General features: G+C 44.2%; 1 protein-coding gene across 1 annotated transcript; it reads left to right on the top strand.

Annotated features, from left to right (window-relative positions):
- The first annotated feature begins 1,048 nt into the window (after positions 1 to 1,048).
- Positions 1,049 to 16,352, top strand: fu (STKc_STK36 domain-containing protein fused). Its single transcript, XM_089730393.1, has 11 exons — positions 1,049 to 1,701; positions 2,075 to 2,334; positions 2,763 to 2,931; positions 11,026 to 11,181; positions 11,304 to 11,494; positions 11,706 to 12,556; positions 12,666 to 12,772; positions 13,447 to 13,587; positions 13,904 to 13,998; positions 14,119 to 14,252; positions 15,049 to 16,352. The coding sequence occupies exons 1-11, from the start codon at positions 1,591 to 1,593 to the stop codon at positions 15,399 to 15,401; spliced, it is 2,568 nt and encodes an 855-aa protein (XP_089586519.1). The 5' UTR covers positions 1,049 to 1,590; the 3' UTR covers positions 15,402 to 16,352.
- Positions 16,353 to 21,468: the final 5,116 nt, after the last annotated feature.

Below are 21,468 nucleotides of genomic sequence, written 5' to 3'. Positions count from 1 at the left end.
AATTCATATTGAAACAATCTTTGAATATGAGAACGGATCAAACTGCTTAAAATATTGAATAGTCATCGGTCCTTAATAAGTATGCCAAATGTATGTTAAAATCATGTTCAAATATTCCGTTAAATACTAACATACGTTTGAAGCTAATACAGGGAATATTAAAAATCGATCTTACATTAACGTATCACCATCACTATTCAAAATATTTATTCATGTTACGTGTAGGGATTTTTTGGCGGGAAAGCGAGGAGTGAAGTTGTGTGATTTGTTTTATTTTGTCTATTTAGTGTTTCTTCAGGTTTAAATGTGTAATAACGGTGGTTTATTAACTATTTAATATCTGTAAAAGTGCACAAATATGGGAAAACGAAACAAAGCCGCTGGACGTAACTTCTCGGGATCCTCCAAAAAGTCCACTGAAAAAATCAGTAAATGACCACCATTTTACTGAGATTATATTTCATCGCATGTAATCTTTTTTTTAGCTCACAGCCCACCTGGTTTTAAGTGGTTACTGGAGTCCATAGACATTTAGAACGTAAATGCGCCACCTACCTTGAGATATAAGTTCTAAGGTCTCAAGTATACTTATAGTTACAACGGCTGCCCCACCCTTCAAACCGAAACGCATTACTGCTTCACGGCAGAAATAGGCAGGGTGGTGGTACCCACCCGCGTGCACTCACAAGAGGTCCTACCACTCATCTCATTTTACTTAATTTCATCCCAGTTGATTAATGTCTCAAATTCTTCATTTCACTCCATTTCATAATTTTTCATAAAAATACCCATATCATAATTATCATCTCATCTCATTTCAATTCATTTCATGCCATGCCATGTTTCATATTAAATTAATCAGCTTCATTTCATTTCATAATATCATATTTCATAAAAAAAAATCTATAAAAGACTAGGCTGTATGGTGTGATACCTTTGCCTTTCCATTTAGAAAAATAAAACTACTACTACTACTACCTACAAAATATTTAATGTTCAAATATATTAAGTGTATAATCTATGGTTTATTTACTTGTACGTTAGACAAGGGGACTTTTTGGCGGGAACGCGAGGAGTGAAGTTGTGTGATTTGTTTTATTTTGTCTATTTAGTGTTTCTTCAGGTTTAAATGTGTAATAATGGTGGTTTATTAACTGTTTAATATCTGTGAAAGTGCACAAATGTGTGAAAATGAAACAAAGCTGCTGGACGTAACTTCTCGGGTTCCTCCAAAAAGTCCACTGAAAAAATCTCAGTAAATGACCACCGTTTTACTGCGATTATATTTCATCCCATATCATCTCATTTCATTAAATTTCATCCCAGTTGATTAATGTCTCAAATTAATCATCTTCATTTCATTTCACTCCATATTATCATTTTTCATAAAATTAAGAAAATAAAGTAAAATAAGACATGACTTAAAGGTCTTAGTTACCAGGTCATAAAATCTTTTAAAAAAAAAAATACGTTAGACAAGTCGAGCAGAGAAATGCAAATCAATAAATAAAAACAGGAAATTTCAAAATTAATGGATCTATATTAGCATATATACACCATAATAGATATTATACAATTTTACATTTTAAAATGAATAGCTACGTTATAAATTCATTCGTCGGCGAGGGCTCATTTGGACGTGTTTTTAAAGCAAAACACAAAGATACCGATGCTGTAGTAGCCTTGAAAGTGATAAGGAAGGTATTTATTAAGTTTTTATGACTTCAAATACTTAGTGCCTTCATGATTTCCTAATTTTTTTCTATAAATGTATACCATCAATACAAATAAATTACAAAAAAAACTTGCGAGTGCGTAATAAATCTTCATTTCCACTATTTCCAAAATAATATATGTAATAAGATCATTAATAAAGTGTGATAAAATAATAATTGTACACCCAACAGAGAATTTTATTAACCAGGTTTTCCTATTCACAATTAAAATTGTAAATGGTCTTATTCAGTTATCATGATTCCAATGTCTTCGCTGTCATGGATATCATTATCAAACCTCTTGTCATTCACCTTAGTTTATAAACAAATATTCTTACACAATAATTCAACATTTTCAGAAAGGTCGCTCGTCTAAAGACTTAAAATGTTTGAAGCAAGAATGCGACATACAGAGGCAATTGAATCATCCAAACATAATTCGGATGATAGACAGTTTCGACACTGATACAGAATTGGTAGTTGTCACAGAATATGCTGAGAAAGAACTACATGGAATATTGGCTAAGGAGGGTTGTCTTAATGAAGAACAAGTGAAGAAGATTACTTGGGACCTTGTGTCTGCACTGTACTACTTACATTCTCATAGAGTTTTACATAGGTAATATTATTATATCATTATTAATGTATATCATTATTATATCTAAACATTTTTTGAAACTTGGCAGGGGGCATAGCTAGGTAAAACCAGTATAATTTATTCGTCTTTTCTCTAAAGCCTGACTTATATTAGAGACATTCATCTTATATCTCAATGTGGACAGTTAAATTGATTGGTTCTGGATACTGAATCTATTAAGACTTATTTAAATAAAAAAAATAATTTGTAAAATTGAGAGTGGGATAGAAAGTTATTGGTCTTATAGTTAATATTTAATTTGATCTGAGCTTTTAACGTTGAAATTGGATATTGAAGTAATTCTCATTGAATAAAATTGAGAAAGAAAATAATCATAGAAATATCTATGATTCATTTATTATGATTTTATATTAGTCCTGAACATTTATCATACAAAATAACTATTTTAGAGACCTCAAGCCACAAAATGTGCTATTGGATAGTACAGGACGTGCCAAACTCTGTGACTTTGGTCTTGCAAGAATAATGACAAATGCAACACACATTTTAACATCCATCAAAGGCACACCATTGTACATGGCCCCCGAGTTAATTGATGAGAAGCCATATGATCATCAGGTAATTATATAAAAATAGCATTATATAAACAAAGAGTTTAATTTTCTGTGGAGATGACATGTTTTTACCTATGTCTCCCGTCTTTTTTTTTTTTTTTTTTTTTTCCGGGCCGAGGGCCGAACCTCCTACGAGGTCCCCGCGCCTAGGGGGCGCGCGGGGTATGTGAGACTCTACGATCTGCAGGTGTTGAGAGCAGACCGCGGGCCCAAGGAATTTAGGGCCCACCCACTAAACGACTCCCCTGCACTCTTACACCCGGCGTCCGATCTCCGTCCGGGGTCAAAACCCGGTCAGAGTAGGGGGGTTCCCGCGGTCAACACTACAACCAGACACGCGGCGCCACCCCGAGGACGCCCGACCGACGGGTCGTCGAGGCGATAGTCGACGACCAACGACGTCAGTCTCCGCGGTACGGCGGCCCTTCAGGCCGCCCGGGCGATGCCGCTGGTGTTCCGGGATACCCCGCTGGGCCAGAACCAGCCTGCCGGGTCGGAACGCGATACACCGCCGACCGGGTTGCTCTTCCACAGTATGTTCGGCGACGACAGCGACGACGAAAATGCGGACCGCATCGCAGTCCGCAGCCGCCGACGCGTCGTCCCGTCCTCCTGATGCCAGCGCGCTAGAGTGACGGTAGCGTGCGGCGCAGTCTCAGCCCCCTTAGGTCGCCCCGTGACCATCACCGGGAGGAGACTGCCTCCTCATAGGGGCCGGAGCTGGACAAACGCCCTCCTCCGACCCCCGGCTCGACGGCGGCGGCACGGCGCCGAGAGGGAGGAAGAGTTCTCCCTCTCCCGTTCCGCCGCCTCCTTCTGCGAGATGGTGGACTCGCAGAAGTCGAGCATCGCCTGCCAGGACTCATCGTTGCCGAGCATCGCAGCCACGACGGTCGGAAGCGACAAGTCCGGTCCTATTTTTGCAACGAGGACGCGGCGCTGCTCCGCGAAAGCGGGGCAGCACGCGAGCGTGTGCTCCGCCGTGTCCTCGTTGCAGCCACTGCAATGGTGGCACTTCGGCGTCGGCTCCCTCCGGGCGACGAGGTGCAGGTAGCGACCGAAACAGCCGTGTCCCGTGAGCACCTGCGTCGCTCGGAAGGTGAGACGTCTGCGGTCGCGATTCACCCAGTCCGAGAGGACCGGGCGGATCGCCTCGACGGTCCGTCGCCCGTAGGCGGGGTCCGCCAGGCGGCGAGACCACGCCTCGAGCACGGCACGCCGAGATTGAAGCTTCCGCGCTCGAACTTCCGCCGCGCCGGGACGCGGCTCCCCCTGGAGCGGAGATCACATCGCCACGCGTAATCCGCAGCAAGCGCCTCCGCTTCCAGGTCCCAGGGAGGCGTCCCGGCGAGCACGCACGCCGCCTCGAACGAGACGGTGCGGTACCCACGAACCGCCCTGACCGCAATCGCGCGCTGCGGACGTCGCAACGCTGCGACGTTGTCACGGGTCAGGGCGTGGCACCATACGGGCGCCCCGTACAGTGCCATTGACCGCACCACCCCCGTGTAGAGGCGGCGCACCACCATGTCGGGACCCCCGACGTTCGGCAACAGCCGACTCAGCGAGCCGGCGGCTGCCATCAGTCGGGGACCCAATCTTTCGAAGTGAGCACGGAAGCTCCAACGACCGTCAAGTACGAGGCCGAGGTACCGCAACCCGGTCGCCTCGATCTCGACGCGAACGCCTCCGATCACGAGGTGGGCCCCCTGAGGCGGCGCTCTCCGGGCCCCGTGGAACAACAGGGCCTGGGATTTATCGAACGCCACCTCCAGACCCAGCCTTCGGATCCTGCCGACGACGAAGGCCACCCCCGCGCAGGAAAGACGGGCAGACTCGCGCAAGTCCCTACCCCGGGCCACGACCAAGGTGTCGTCCGCGTAACAAACTACGCTTAGACCCGGGAGAGGAGCGCTAAGGGCACCCCGCAGGACCCAGTCGTAGCCGATGTTCCACAAGAGAGGGCCAAGGACCGACCCCTGTGGGACACCGCGCTCGACGGGGAAGCGGAGCACCGCCCCACCGTGCTCGGTGCACATGACCGACCTGTCCTCGAGGTAGGACCCGATCAGCCGACGGAGATACGCAGGGACGCCGTGATACTCCAGCGCCCCTGCGATCACCGACCAGGGCAGGGTGTTGAACGCATTGGCGATGTCCAGGGACACCGCCAGTGCAACCCCGCCCCGGCCGACAGCCTCATCAGAGAGGGCGCGCACGCGCATCACCGCGTCGATGGTCGAGCGGCCCTCCCTGAATCCGAACTGCTCCGTTGACAGATCGGGACCCACCCCCGCCAAGTGCTGGACGATGCGGGCGGCCACCACTCGCTCGAGCAGTTTTCCCGCCTCGTCCAGCAACACGATTGGACGGTACCCCGCAGGTGAGTCTGCAGGGCGTCCCTCCTTCCTCAGCAAAACAAGTCTGCCCGTCTTCCACTGTTTCGGAAACCGTCCCGACTCGAGGCAGGCTTCAAAGAGCCGCACGAGCCGGTCCCCAAGGGCACCGAAGGCCAAATCCCAGACCCGACCATGAACACCGTCAGGGCCGGGGGCCGCGTCCTTCCTCCGCATCCTCGACACGGCCGCACGAATCTCCTCCTCCGAGATGCTCGGAGGGACCACCTCAGCAGGGGCATCACCGCTCACATCACCCCGTGGCGGCGCGCCCATGGAGGGGGGCTCGAAGTCCCTCTCCATCCGCGGGAACAGTCCGGAGACAATCTCCCGCAGCTGCTGAGGCTGGAGACGCTCTGTCACCGGGAGCGCCCACGGCCGCAATTTCTTGCGGACCGTTTGGTACGGGCGCCCCCAGGGATCCTGGTCGAGCGTCTCTAGGAGCGTCTTCATGCTCTGAGACTTGGCCTCGCCGATGACCCGCCGCAGTGCCTCCTGCTTCTGACGGCAGTCGGCATGCAGGCGGGCCGCTACCTCCGCGAAGTCCGCATCGCGAAGGCGGCGACGGCGGTGGCGGGCGCTTCGGCGGCGCGCCCGCACGCACTCCTCTCGGAGGAGCGCGATCTCGGGCGTCCACCAATACGCACCACCACGTGGAGCGCGACCGCTGATCCGGGGCATCGAAGCATCGCAGACGCGACGCATTGTACCCCGGAACCAGTCGGCCTCCGACTCCACGTCCACTAGACGCGCGGGCATCGGCGCCCACGCGGCCACTGTGGCCGCCTCCACCGCGAGCACCTTGTTCAGGCGCTTCAGTGCCCATCGTGGGAATGATCGGGGAGCGCTACGCGGGAGCTCCTCCTCGCCGCGGGCGTCTTCAGCCGGCGCGTTCAACGAGCTGGAAGCAGAGAGCTCGAATCGGACAAACCGATGGTCCGAGAGCGTCTCCGCCCCCTCGAGGACACGCCAGCCAAGGATACGGCGCGCGGCGGATGAGGACGCAAACGAGACGTCCACGTGTGATTCCCCATTCCACCGCACGCAGGTCGCGACCGAACCTCTGTTCAAAAGACAGAGGCCGGTCGCGAAGGCCCACTCCGACAGGAACTCGCCGCGTGAGTCCGTGCGAGGGGAACCCCACGCCGTACATTTGGCGTTGAGGTCCCCCGCCAGTATCAACGGGCGAGACTCGAAGCGATGGATCAACGCCTCGAGCCCACCCAGAAACTGCTCGAACTCGGCGAGACTCCTGTTCGGAGAGAAGTACACCCCGATCACGACGGTTTCGTCGACCCTAACTACGACGTACCCGGGTCCCTTGGCCACCATTCCAAGGGGGGGTAACGCCGCCGACTGTCGCATCACGATCGCCACAGAGCCATCGACATCTCCGGCCCAGGAATCCTCCCGGTCGGGAGGTACAAAGTATGGCTCCGCGACGATCGCGATGTCGATGAACCACTCCGCCATGGTGTGGACGAGGAGATCCTGCGCCCTGGCGGAGTGGTTCACATTCGCTTGGAGGAAGCGATGGACGTGACCCATTATTGAGGTGTCACATCCATCGCTCCCTCGTCTTCCGTCCCGCCTTGCGGCTCGACGGCCGCGGCGGGAACTGACGGGCCGGCTGCTTCACGTGCAGCCGGCTCTCTCTCTGCCTTTTTCTTCTCTTTTTTCCCGCCACGCCGCCTCTTTGTGGAAGAGGGGGCGGAACAGCAGGCCGGGCCTCCAGCTCGATGATCGGCCCGCCGCTTCGCCGCGTCGCACAACACGCAGTGTGGCGTGGCGGCGCTGCAAGAGGCTGCCTTGTGCCCAGCCTGACCGCAACGGAAGCAAAGTCCGCTGCGATCCACAGCCGATGGGCACTTGGCGAGGCCGTGACCGGTGCCAAAACACCGGAGGCATCGCCATGGACGTGCCTCCTACAACTGCACGTGGGCTATCACCCAGCCCACGCGCAGCCTCCCCGGCGAGTCGGCGGGCCGACCTTGTGGAGGCGTGGCCAAAAGAGTGGCCACCTGCACAGGGCAACGCGCCCACACAGTGAAAGATCCAGAGTAACAACTCCGAGGCTCCCCCACCTTCACTTGTGCGCGGGCGCAGTTGCCCTGCGACGCAATAGCGGCGGCCACTTCCTCCTTAGTGGCACATTCATCCAGGCCCGTCACTTTGACTTCCGCCATCTTGACAGGCCTATCTATGCGCACCACTTCCGGGTCCGGCAGAATTTCGCGAAGCCGGGCTGCCAGTCTGTCTGCGGCCGCGCCGGAGTCAGCACTAGGACATACCAACAGCCGAGCCCCGCTGGCCGTCTGCCGGACTCGGAGTCCCCCTTCCACACCTATGGCGTCAACGTCGACGCTACCGCGCGCCCGAGCCATCACCTCCCCATAGGTGAGGCCCTTTTCCTTGCCAGCCGGCAGCAGTTCTAATACGACCGCTGCCGACCGTGGGGCGCGCGGTTTCTTCACCTTGCGCCCTTTTCTCCCTCCCCCAGTCGTCGCTCGACCCATTGCTTGAGGGGAGGCGACCGCAGGGGTGGTTCGGGTGCTTGGCGCTGCAGCCTTCCTTCGCCCCCGCCTCACCACCGTGTTCCAGGCTTCATCCATGTTGGACGGAGCAGGAGGTAATGGGCGGGGCTGGGGGATCGGCGCCGTCTCAGCGGCATTCACGCCCCTCTCTCGCTTTTTGCGGCTTCTGCCAGGCCCCACCTTGGCAGGCTGGGGCGGGGCAGAAGCAGCGGCCTGGGGCGGGGCAGAAGCAGCGGCTTGGGGCCTCGTGGGCTGGGCGGGCGTTCGTCGTCCAGCGGGCTTAGCCGGTGCACGAGAGCTGCGCACCGTTCGTGTGGCGGGTGCCATACGCACCTTGGCTGCAGCCCCCGTGGGCGCTGGTACAACTGCGGTCGCTGTCGCATTTGTGGGCACAGGCCGCTCGTGCGCCAGTGGAGGCCTTGCGCGTTCCACCGTAGACGTGCGGGCCTCCATTATCGCGAGACACCTCTTTAATTCCTCTATCTCGCGGTCTTTATCCGTTGCTTCCTGCTGTGAGGGCACGGGTGGCGGAGAGGCCGAGCTGCCTTGGCATCCCACGACATCGTCAAGGACCACACGCATCCTGGCCATCTCCTCCCGCACCCGAGCACTCTCCGCACGAAGCTCCGCGTTTTCTACTTGGACGGAAGTGTATAGTGCCTGCAGTTGCTCCATTTGCAACCGCAGGCTAATCACTTCGTCCGTGCTTGTCCGTTTTAGGAGATCGTCCAGTCGTGTCTCCACGGCGGTGGCCACGCGGTTCAGGGCTTGCACATATGTGCCCTTCAACGAGCCCGATTTGGTCGCCACCGCGGAGACAATCTCCTTCGAGACTACGAATGTCCCCCGTGGATCCGTAGCCTCCATTTCTTTGACGAGGGAGCGGGATAGTCGCTCAACCTCACCTTCCCTCACATGAGCTGTATCTCTACGGCGGGAGGCACTGGTCCGCACCGGGGTGGTGACAACCGGTTCGCCGTAGGTCACCGTCAAATTTCGTGCAGGTCCGCATCCTATGGGGGGTAACGCCGTAGCATTCACCAGCCCTTCCTCGACTGCCAGGAACTTGGCAGGTGCGGGTTCCACCTCCGAGGACTCGGAGGGAGCGGGAGCCGCCGGTCGTTTGACCGACTTCCGCTTCCTTCGAGCTCTCGAGTCAGCCTGGTTCCGACTGACGAAAAGTCCGGCGCTGTCGTGGACGAAAAGTGGCGACTCCCGACCGCTCGACACGCAGCCCCTTGCGGAGCTTTGGGTCGAGCGCAGTGAGAGCGCACTGTCACAGCGCTCGGGGTGCACGAGTGGGATCCTCTCCCTTTCGCGGCTCGTGCTGCCGCCGCCTTCCTCTTGGCAATTGTTGCCCCCCCCAGAATACGAGGGGCAGCGTGCCTCCGATTGCTCAGAGGCACGGAGGGATTCTCCTCCCGCTGAGCGAGAGGTACCCTCCTGGGGTAATATCTGTTTGCAATTGTCCATTTTCATTTTTTTTTCCTTTGTTATTTAACCAGGGGTTTGGTCCCCTGGGATCGAGTGATGCCCTTGGGACTGAACTCCCTCCAGCCATTCATCCCTTCGCCAGGCATCGGAGCTTGGGATTGGGGTATTTTTTATAGAGGTTTACGTCCTCGCGACCCCGTGCCTTGCGGCAGCGGTCACCGCCCCCCACTCAGTGGGGATTACGGGTTGGCCGGTCGCCCACCGAATGCCCAGGGCAACTCGGTAGACCACCGCCCGACGCTCGAAACGAGCAACCACGGAGCCACGCCGGCGAACCGGTACCCCCCATATCTGAGGGGCGCTCCCCTGTAGCCGAAGCCGGGGACATGGCAACCAGCGGCCAGCAGTCACAGACATGCAACGCCGGCTCACTTCCACGACAACGGGGCACAGGGTGCCACCGCTCACGGCATGCCGGCAAACCGGTGCCATCGGAAGCTGCACTCTCCAGAAGGAGCACTCTTCACTTAGTGAAGAGTGTGGAGGGCGCCGACCTTCCGCTCCTCCTAGTGCTGATTTGGTCCGCGTCATCCGATCTCTTTCGTTGCAAAGCCTAGCTAAAATATCCTAATCCTAAACCTAAACCTTAACCTAATCCTAAACCTAGGACCTTAACCTATATCTAAACCTAATCCTAAACCTAGGACCTAAACCTAAGAATCCTTGCAACGAAAAAGATCGGACGATACCTCTGGGAATGTCGCCCAGAGGATCCCGTGATCCGCCACCTACGGACGCGCCCGGTGGAAGTCCAGCATCTCCCTCGCAGGCGAGACCCGCAGCACGCAATCATTGCGTGCTGCAGGTCCCGTCCAGATCCCGGGATGTCTCCCGTCTGACCTAACTATTCTTAGTAAAACTATAATTTAAAAAAAAAAGCTGGTCAATCTGTTGCTTTGTTTTGATGTGAAAGGGCATACAAATACACAATCTAATAACAAACACATTTTCACATTTATAATATTTGTGTAGTGTGGAAGTATGGATACTTAGTATGCATGCTGTTCCATCAATGCAGCTATGCTATTAGTAATACTTTCAATTTTCGAAGTTACATTAATTATTCTTAGTAAATCATTATTTATAAGAATAAATGACATATTTTAGTGTACTTTTATTTTAATTTGTCCTCAGCTTAATTAATATAAATCAATAATTTCATAGATTTTCCTGTAAATAATTTAAAAAAAAACATGGATTTATGGTGATGATAGTTAATTCAACAATATTCTTATATATGCATATATGGTATGGTTTATATGTTAATTAATCACTTTGGTATAAGCAAAAGTGATTATATGGTTAAAACTTCATTTTATACAGAGATTTGTGACACTTTTTATGCACAAATATGCATCAAAACCTCATTGAATAATGTTAGGAATCCTAAAGAGTTGCAAACATTTTTGTACATTATAGGGCTCCTTGTGGAAAATTTCAGCACCTATAACAACAGGAGTAAATTTTTTTTATTAATACTTGCTATCACAATACTGACTAAATATCAATATAATAACTATCCAAATTGTTTTTTTTAAAGTATATGGGTGAATAAGCCACCTTGTGCTAAGTGGTTACCTGAGCCCATAGATATCTCAGTGTGCTTGAGGACACCTATCTTAAGACATTATATTGAGATCTTAATTGTATTTTCATTTTGTGTATTTTTTTCAGGCAGACTTATGGTCCCTTGGCTGTATTGTATATGAGCTAATTGCTGGACAACCACCTTTCTGTACAATGTCTATATGGCAACTTGTCCGCATGATTAGACACAAACCTGTACAGTGGCCTAGTTTCATCAGCACTAATGCTCGGACCTTTCTACAGGTTTGTTTGCTTTTGAGGTCTCACTTCAAGCTTTTAAAAGTGCCCAACAAATTTAACATTTTACGTTAATTAAGTTATACTATTTGTACCATTAGTTTAATAGTATTAAAATATTTATTTAGGGCTTATTGCATAAAGATCCTTTGAAAAGAATGAGCTGGCCAGAAATATTAGAACATCCATTTGTAGCTGGTCACATTCTTATTCTACCAGAAGACGTCCAGAGTGAATCACCATTTACCAAGCCTTTGACACACAGTCAGCAAGAAGCCAAGCAATTGCAGCGGGAAAAAATATGCATTGGGAATGCAAGGTAATAAAAATTACATACAGATATATCAGATTTGTAATTAATATCAGAGTTAAAATTAAAAGAACTTCAACACAGAATAATATTTAAAAAATTGATTTTAAATACATTTACAAAATTGATTTTCAAATAAAAGTAATCACAGCAGAATATAGTAAATTTAGAAATTATTATAGTTGAACTAATTTTGTAAAAGACTTTCTTTTGTTATTAGAACAAAGAAAATGGAAGGTGATCCTCTAAGACTTGTAACCAAAGAGCATGATTTAAGGAATGTAAAAGTCATGCAAGCTTTGGAATGTTTGCCTATGTCTGATGACGACAGTGTCAGGGCTACTAGCGCATTCAGTGTTCGAGACAGCCTCAAAACTGATGATGAAGAGCAAGCATATCCCATTTCAGTAGCCAATGCAAAGCTTTTACGACATGAATATAATGTAATGAACAACAGTAATCTCCTTGTTTGTAATCTAGAAAACAATATGGCACAGCTAATGGCTTGTAATAAAAAACAGATAGAATTAAATACAAAGAAAATGGAGAAAATAGATGAAGAAAAACATATAACAGAAAAATCAGAAGAATCTAAAGCGGATGCAGTCAGATGTGTTGAGGATGAACAGGTTACTGAATTTAAACAGAAATCTAAAACAACAGATACTGCCTCACACAGTTTAGAGAATCCTAAAAGTTCAACTAAATGCAGCAGTGATATCAGTTGCAAGTCTGGATTAAGCAAAAGTGTACCACCTTCATATAAGCAGAAAATATTACAGTTCTCTAGGGATAAACTAAGGTTTGGTAGTGGCGGGAATAAACTGACAAGAAGCATTAAAAGATCATTTAGTATACGAAGTTGGGATAAAAAAAGTGATAGTCAGAGAAGAATCAGTGAACCAACTGTGGAAATACCAAGTATTATTAGTGCTGAAGAAGAAAAACATTCAAAGGAAGAAAAGGATGAGGATGTTGAGAAGTGTGAGGTAATTGAAGATATACCGAATGATCGAGATGTTGCAGATAATGATAGAATTCTCAAAGTCGAAGAGAATAACAAACCAGTTGGTAAATATATTAAATTTAAAAAAATGCTTAAATTTGATGTGTTAAAGTTAATATCCATAAATTTTAATACCAAAGTGTAAATTTTTTATAATGGTACTTAAAATTTCAGAGCAGGAACCATCAAGCATTGAACTAGAAGAATGGGAGGCTTTCTTGAATTCAAATATCAGTGAAGTTATGGACGGCGATGTCGAATCTTTGACTCAGTTGAATATGGTATATTTATCAAATAATATTGTGGATTGTGTTGGATTCTTCATAGTTTTAATGATTTAATGAATTTCAATATTTTTTTCCTTTTTGTTCTTTACGATTGAAGGATTACTGGTGGCCCGGAGGCCTTTCCAGTTTTACCAGGACAGGTGGGCGAAGCCAAAGGGAATTTTTAATTATATCAACCATATTATGCAATGCATATTGCCGCAAATCAGTGGCTGACAGAATGCACAACCAAAGCCGATGAAACAAGAAAATATTTGTTTCCTCTAAACATAATGCATGTTGCCGTATACATAATTAAAAGTGCTTTTACATTATTTCTCATGTTTGGAATACTTCACAGTTTTCGTAGTCACCGACGACTATATCATATTTTATATATAAATGAAATAAAAATTAATCATAAATAAATTATTTGAAACATCGATAATATTATGATATGAACCGTAATTTTTTTTAATTGCTTTTGGATTTACGAGCTCACGGTCCACCTGTTGTTAAGTGGCCCATGGACATCTACAACGTAAATGCCGCCACTGCCCTTGCGACATGAGTTGTAAGGTCTCCGTTTTAACAGTACAACGGCTGCCTCGCCCTTCGAACCGAAACGCATTACTGCTTCACGGCAGAAATAGGCATAGTTTGTATTAAGTTCCGTTACCTGTTTGCAGGTGAGTATGGTGGTTGGTGTGGTGGGCAATGCAGCGCGCGGTGCGGGGGGCGGCCGGGTCTGCGGGGCTGTGGCTGCGCTACTGGCGTTGCCCGCTCTGGTGCACACCCTGCCGAGACACACGCTACTCAATATACAAGATGTTAGTATTTTTTGTATTCTATAATAAATAAATATGAAAATGCTAGGAATTAAACAAAAATAACAATTTTGTTTTTCCTTTGATGTGTCCCCCTTTTGTTTGTTTTATGTTTATTTCATTCAAAAGCTTAGGTCTTTTATTTATCGATTAAGGCACTACGAAGTCTGCCGGGTCAGCTAGTACCAAATAAAACTCACTTTTAATTACAAAGATAAATGTAGAGTACTACGCGAAATGTCGCTTAAATTAAATAGCCTTACACTCCACGATATAATAAATGAAATCGTTTTTCAAATGAGCGACTTTCATTCACCAGGTATATTTGGAGGCGAAAGTGCCTTATAATTTCGTAGCAGCTATAAACACATTAATGGAGAACAGTGAGGACAATGACGACGGAGCAGAGGATAGGTAAATATTACCATTTTTAACTTGCAAAAGGTTTGCTTATAACCTGCTTAAACTAGATTTGCCATTCCTAACAAGTACCACAATTTTCGCATTTTGCAAATTGTATTTTTTTATTCACAGATTACAAGGTGTTAGTCGTATGGTTGAAGTGTGTGCGTGGCTGTGCGTTCGTTCCTGCAGAGGAGTGAGACAGTTTGCCACTGCCCTAAGTGCCTACAACGCGTATCCGGTGTTCACTAAACTGCTTAAGCTTGGTAAGAACGCCATTCTAATAACATTAATAATAATATTTTTATTGACCGCGACTTGGATGTTAGTACAAATTAAGAACTACGTTAGAATATTTAGAGCTATAATTGCACTGCAGCGATTCACGTAGCTGCAGTGCAGACGGCAATCGTGTTTAGGATGCAATGAAAACCACCCCGCCCATTGTACAATTATTATACCTGCTTGTTGCCTGTTTTTTAATGTTAAATATGTTTTGATGTGCAATAAAGTACACTTTTCTCTCTCTCTTTTTCTCACACACGCGAGCGCGCAGGCACGCACGCACTCACTCACTTATTCACTCACTTACTCACTCACTCACTTACTCACTCACTTACTCACTCAATTACTCACTCACTTACTCACTCACTCACTTACTCACTCACTCACTCACTCACTTACTCACTCACTCACTCACTCACTTACTCACTCACTCACTCACTCACTCACTTACTCACTCACTCACCCACTAACTCACTCACTTATTCAATCAATCAATCACACTTAATCACGCACGCACGCACGCACTGGATTGGACAATAATTATTCCAATGTTCTCATCTGAAACCCAAATTATAAAGCTAAATTCCAAAACTAAATTCCCATACTGGAAAAGGGATAGAGAACCTTCTCTCAATAATCACTAAATCACCACCCATTAAACGATTTTTTTAATCTAAATCTTACATTTTATATTATGAATATAACTTAAAGTGAGAGTTTAAAAATACGTTCTCATTAAAATAAGTAAAGCGTATAATTCTTAATATTTCGTTACAGACACGAGAAATCCCAGGATAGTCCTGAACATAGTCGGTCTCCTAATCACCATACTGCAGGACCTACCGGAACTAGCTGACGTTGTCGAAAGAATACTATTCGAGGACAAGAGTTTTAATTTTATAAATCTACTCGAACAGCCCAACGACGCGCTGAGAATGAGAGTTTGTATACTGATAAGTCTACTTTGCACCTTCTCGTGTACCGCTTTCTCTGCAGCAATGGAAACGAAATGGAGTAAGAAGGAGAGCGATAGTTTGGAAGCGCTCCACGGTCATTGTAACGTGACTCTGAACAGGGCCGCAAGACTGGCCACTAAGGAGCTGAGTAATATGCCTTTTTATTCTAATTAATCGAGGAAAGATTAAAATTTTATTGGAAAATTTCATGGTAAATTGCGTAAAACGAATCGTACTTCGAGCAAATGTTATATTATTATGCTGTTGGATGGAACGATGTAGAAATAATTTGAGGTAATCGACTTATCTTTGTTTCCTACATATACGAGTGATCCTATGTAGTATTTAGCTGATACCAGTGGCTATATTATTGTTGATTTCTTAGGGGTCCGGTAGCAACATATCATCAGGTGCGCTGTCAACTCTTTTATCCATCCATAAATAGAAAAGTTACAACTGTGCTAATCATACCTAGAAATATCAAATAAGCATAATATTAAACTGTAAACTTGTAAAGAGAAATAAATAAACGTATGATTTTTTTTTTCAAAAGCCCATTTTTACACTATTGACAAGTACTTATCGGATTAAAAGATGTAATAAATTTTTTTTAAAGAAAAATCTTAATACTCACTGCCATTTTAAATAAAGACTGATGTTGAATTCCATTTACATTTTGTGAGCAATAAGGAATTGCAAATATTTACATTATTCCTAATGTTTCTGATTATATATTCAATGAGTCATGATTATGGTTAATGTTTAACTCCTAATATTTTCCTTTTTTTATAACCCGCCCAAAAAAAATAGCCTGAACGCGACTCGGCTTCGTGATGTCATATTATTATATACCTAAAATAGACGACAAAATAAAAGAAGATCATACACATCGATTTTATCATAAATTGTCTTTTGTCTTTAGATGATTTCAAAGAAATATTCCGCAAATTTTTACTTAAAATTTTGTAGTCAATTCTACTAAAATAAGATTAAAATTTTATAAATGAGCTCCTATTTTTTTTTACACCCTGTATATTTTTTACTAAAATGAAATCGCATTTAATTATAATCAGAAAATATAAGTAAAGATAAGAACTATAAATACAACGAATATTAAATTTAAAACTTGTTTTTTTTTCAACCCAAATTTTTTTTTTTTTGTAGAAAGACAGCTGATCTCACGGCACATCTTCAGATATGAAGTCGATATATTAATTGTACTATATTATAATAAGGGCTGTCCTGCACGTTCAAACAGCAACATAATGAATGGTTCATAGCAGAAATAGGTACGAATATGGTCTCCTAACCATACAAGTTTACAATGTACAGTACAGTACAATGTGTATCAGTAAAAAAAAACTTTTTATTGCTTAGATGGGTGGACGAGCTCAGAGCCCACCTGGTGTTAAGTGATTACTGGAGCCCATAGACATCTACAACGAAATTGCGCCACCCAGCTTGAGATATAAGTTCTAAGGTCTCAGTATAGTTACAACGGCCGCTCCACCCTTCAAACCGAAACGCATTACTGCTTCACGGCAGAAATAGGCAGGGCGGTAGTACCTACCCGTGCGGACTCCCAAGAGGTCCTACCACTAGTAAAAAAATCACTGACTTGCTTTCTAACTATTGCTTACAAACCGATACGCTCTTAATGGGATTTTGAAATTAGCGACTCTGGGATTAGATTTTGCAAGTTGAGATAGTAGTATACTTCCAAATTTTAATGATTTCTATAGCAACAACGAGAACCCTAAATAATTCAGCGCCTGTCTCTATGTTGCAGCAATGCTACTCGGAGATAAATTATCTTCTATTTTCTATATTATTTATAATTTATAAAAATTAATTGCTGTTCGTTAATCTCGCTAAAACTCGACAACGGCTGGACTGATTTGGCTAATTTTTGTCTTTAATTATTAGCGGAAGTCCAGAGAAGGTTTAAAAGGTAGATAAATATGAAAATGCTGGGAATTAAATATAAATAACAATTTAGTTTTTCCTTTGATGTGTCCCCCGTCGGACGGATTCCTTTTGTTTGTTTTATGTCTATTTTATACAATTGTTTAGGTCTTTTATTTATCGATTAAGGCACTACGAAGTCTGCCGGGTCAGCTAGTAATCAATAGATATAATGAAACTGCAACTCGGTGTGTTTGTACGCTAAAGAAAAGTAATTAAAACAGAAGGAGGGTAACTAATGAAGAGTAATATCACATAGATACCAGCGATTTTTGTAATAATTTTCTGTTTGTTTGTTGGTTTTTGTACGTGCCCTTCTCTAGAACTATTAAACGGATTTTCATGTACTTTTCACAGAGAGATAATATGTTTTAATTTGGAGTAGAATATGGTCTTGATTGAATCAAAATTCTATGTTGCTACAAAAGTGAGATACATTAAAGTTTTTAGAATCTAATCTTACAACAGCTTTTTATTGCCTTAATAAATAGGTAGAATGTACCGGTGTTTGGTCACCATTGATGATGGACATCAGAATGACAGAGGTACTACTAATATGTAATTTACCGCTTTTAGATATTTTGTATCAAATAATATTATTGTATTCGAATGTAACTACTCCGTTTTCGTGGTCAAGCACCACTGAAAGATTTTAAATGAAATTTGGAAACATGTATTCAGAGTAATAGTTTGAATAATGGGGAAAAAGCAACTCTTTATCCCGAGTAAGTGCATCGTTCTTATTTTTTTCTGAATTACAAATTCGACGTGGGAGAAACCACGGGACGCGTCTAGTATTTTATAAAATCTTAATATAGCTTATTATGGCTATATGGAATAAATTTATTGATACCAAGTTAACTGTCAATGATAGTAATCCCTTTTTAATCAATTTAAAAAGAAGGAATATGTTTTCATTTAGTTTTATTATTTTTATAAAACGAAATTACTGCTGGATGTATTTATTGAGTTTGCTTTTTTTATTGCTTAGATGGGTGGACGAGCTCACGACCCACCTGATGCTAAGTGGTTGTCGGAGCCCATAGACATGTACAACGTAAATGCCGCTACCCACCTTGAGATATGAGTTCTAAGGTCTCTGTATAGTTACAAAGGCTGCTCCATCCTTCAACCGTAGCGCATTACTGCTTTACGGCAGAAATACAGGCAGGGTGGTGGTACCTACCCGTGCGGACTCACAAGAGGTCTTACCACCAGTTATTACGCAAATTATAATTTTGCGGGTTTGATTTTTATTACACGATGTTATTCTTTCACCGTGGAAGTCAATCGTTAATATTTATAAAGTAGGTACGTATTTCATTAGAAAAATTGGTACCCGTCAGCGGGATTCGAACATCGGTGCATCGCAAGATACGAATGCACCGAACGTCTTATCCTTTAGGCCACGACGGCTTTTGTACATGCTGTTTTATAGATATCTCGGTGTGGTTCCAAGTATCTAAATTTTCTAAAACGGTAAGAGGTAAACTTTGATAATTTTGAAATGTGTTTAAAAAGGGACTCGGAGCATTTTTGTCTAAATATTCAAAATTTTAATACCCATGCCCACTGGCTTTCTATTACTTTGTACGTACACGAAAATGTCTGGCGCCAGCATAACACTTGAGTTGTACGAATGTAAAGCAACTCATCGAAATAACAAGGGATATTTCCTGATAAGAATTGGAAACGTCTATGATATCTATCTGTTTCGGCAGTGATGCACCGCATGAAGATGAACTAACGTTTATTTGTTTAGATCAGCCTTTCCCAAAGTGGGCGATAACGCCCCCTTGCAGGCGCTGCAGGCCTAAAGGGGGGCGGTATGAGACCCAGAAAAAAAAAAGATGGCGTTGGGTAGAGGCTTGTGAGGCGATTTGTAATTTCATCTAGGACTCTTAGACACCGAGTGAGCTCTCGCTATAGTGGTTTTTAAGTAGGTGAAAAAAGGGGGGCGCTAAAAAATAACTTATCTCAACGTGGGCAGAAGACAAAATAAGTTTGAGAATCCCTGGTTTAGATCATGATCGATCTTTAAAGTAAATTACATAAGGCGGGTTATCGGCCAGCCTCGAGTCGGTCACGGCGTGCATTCACCGAACATGCGTTTGAATTTGTTAATACGCATTCATAACAACAAACCAATAAAACTAATCATAAATATCAACAGTAAAATGAATTGTTCAACATTTAACATGGATTTCACTTGTTTTTCTGTGAAAACAAATGCTGCCGATTAGATAAACTTTTATCAAGAGCAAATATTGTAGCACTTTCCTCAATTTAATTTTTACGGAGCCGCCTGTGACCACGATAACTGAAAATACGATTTCCAGTGACAATAAAAACGGCCTAAAGGATAAGACGTCCAGTGCATTCGTATCTTGCGATACGAATCGGCTATAATAACGGCTGCCCCACCCTTCAAGCCGAAACGCACGGGTAGGTCCCAAATCTTGCCTATTTCTGTCGAGAAGCATTAATGCGTTTCGGCTTTAAGGGTGGGGCAGCCGTTGTAGCTACACTGAGACCTTAGAACTCATTTCTCAAGATGGGTGGCGGTATTTACGTTGTAGATGTCTATGGGCTCTTGTAACCACTTAACACAAGGTGGGCTGTGAGCTCGTCCACCCATCTATGCAATAAATATAAAAATTAAAAAAGTAGTTTAATTAAGATGAAAAAACTTCTGAATTTTTTTAATAAAAATGTACATAAATTAAATATACGATAGAATTACTAATTTACGCCCAGCGATCACCATTAAATCATCATCACTGACACCTCAAGATTTTAATTTATTGTATGCATTACATTTCATTTTTGTTATGAACTTTTTTGTATTTGTTTTTTAATAACAATAGGATAGACTCATTTTTAAACGAATACACCTTTGTTAGACATTTGATACCCTTAACATGCAGTTCTAAGATTAGGAAAATGCAATGACAATTTTAAGCAGCTTTTTTTATTTTTTATATAAGCAATTTTAAGATTTCTTAAATCAGATATTGATCGCTTAACGAAATAAGATGAAACTTAAAAATTGGGTGAAAGTAAGTTGTTAATCGACTTCAATTTACACACATTTTAGAGGCTTGTGCTGAAATTCAAAGTTTCGTAGCTAAAAGCAGAACTCTCATTTATAATGTTGTGTTCGAATCTAGCAGGTAATTTACTCGTGAGATTGTGCTCGCTATGAATTACTTCATTAGGTTGGACGACAAATATCTTTAGAATGGTAAACTTCAACATGGTAGTAAACGGCTTACGAATGCCCTACTTACATGTTTTGTTATTTTAAAAGCTTTTTAAGTGGTTGAGAAAATAACTTAAACAAAATACTGTTTTTTTTTGGAAATTTCGTATTACGTTGAAATTGTTTTAATTAATACATCGCTTTTAGGATTCTGCAATGAAATATGTAAAGAACGTAGCAATGGCGTGCTTAAAATTTTGATACATTCGTCTGTTCGACACACTTCTATGGTTCGACCATAGACTATACAGGTTTCATACTTCAGTGGGTTCGACAAATATCTGTGACATATCACATACATGACATATGACATATCACAGATATATGTAGATAAAGTTCTATTGGCATTGTGTAGTGTGTAGTTGCATGGGACTACCGTTGTATCAATGTATCGACAGTTGATACTTCGGTCTGATGTCTTAGGAATGGCAAAATTATTCAGGATTCGCTGTTTGTGGTCTTCCCTAACCACTTAACACGATATGGGCGTAGAGTCGTCTGCTTATCACCAAAAATATAAATTAAAACTTCAATAAACCTATTTAAAGATATTGTCATTAAAATGTGGATTTATTTAAGTTGTTAATTGCTTTTTGCTGACGAGTAACTTTATGTATAATTATGAAAGAAGAAATAACGGAGTAAGTCGAATAAGGAGAATATGGCTAAGTTACTGCTGCTGCTGATAAAAGGGTGGCTTATGAGCCCGCATATGTAACACGACCCTGCCTATTTTTGTCTTGAAGTATTGTTTTCCGGTTTGAATTGTGGGTCAGTCGTTATCCTTTAAAATTGAGTCTCAGATCTCGTGTCTATGTGGTGACATTCGCATTGTAACGTTTACCGCTCTACGAAGTAAAGAAAGTTATGCTCCCCAAATAGATATTTCAGCGCTGATTTTTTGACAACCATGCATCCCTGTAGTCTTAATGGTCTATTTATAGCGTACCTACTAGATGTCTGGTTTCATACGTCATCCGCTATACTTGTTAATCAAAAATAAATAATAGTTTA

This window comes from Bombyx mandarina, chromosome 10, assembly GCF_030267445.1.
Source record: "Bombyx mandarina strain Sakado chromosome 10, ASM3026744v2".
NCBI lineage: Eukaryota > Metazoa > Arthropoda > Insecta > Lepidoptera > Bombycidae > Bombyx > Bombyx mandarina.
This window is presented reverse-complemented; position numbering and strand designations above follow the sequence as displayed.

Coding starts and splice junctions, on each gene's coding strand:
- fu (XM_089730393.1), top strand. CDS start 1,591: ATGAATAGCTACGTTATAAATTCATTCGTCGGCGAGGGCTCATTTGGA. Junction 2,932..11,025: donor AGAAGCCATATGATCATCAG/GTAATTATATAA, acceptor TATTTTTTTCAG/GCAGACTTATGGTCCCTTGG. Junction 11,495..11,705: donor ATATGCATTGGGAATGCAAG/GTAATAAAAATT, acceptor TTTTGTTATTAG/AACAAAGAAAATGGAAGGTG.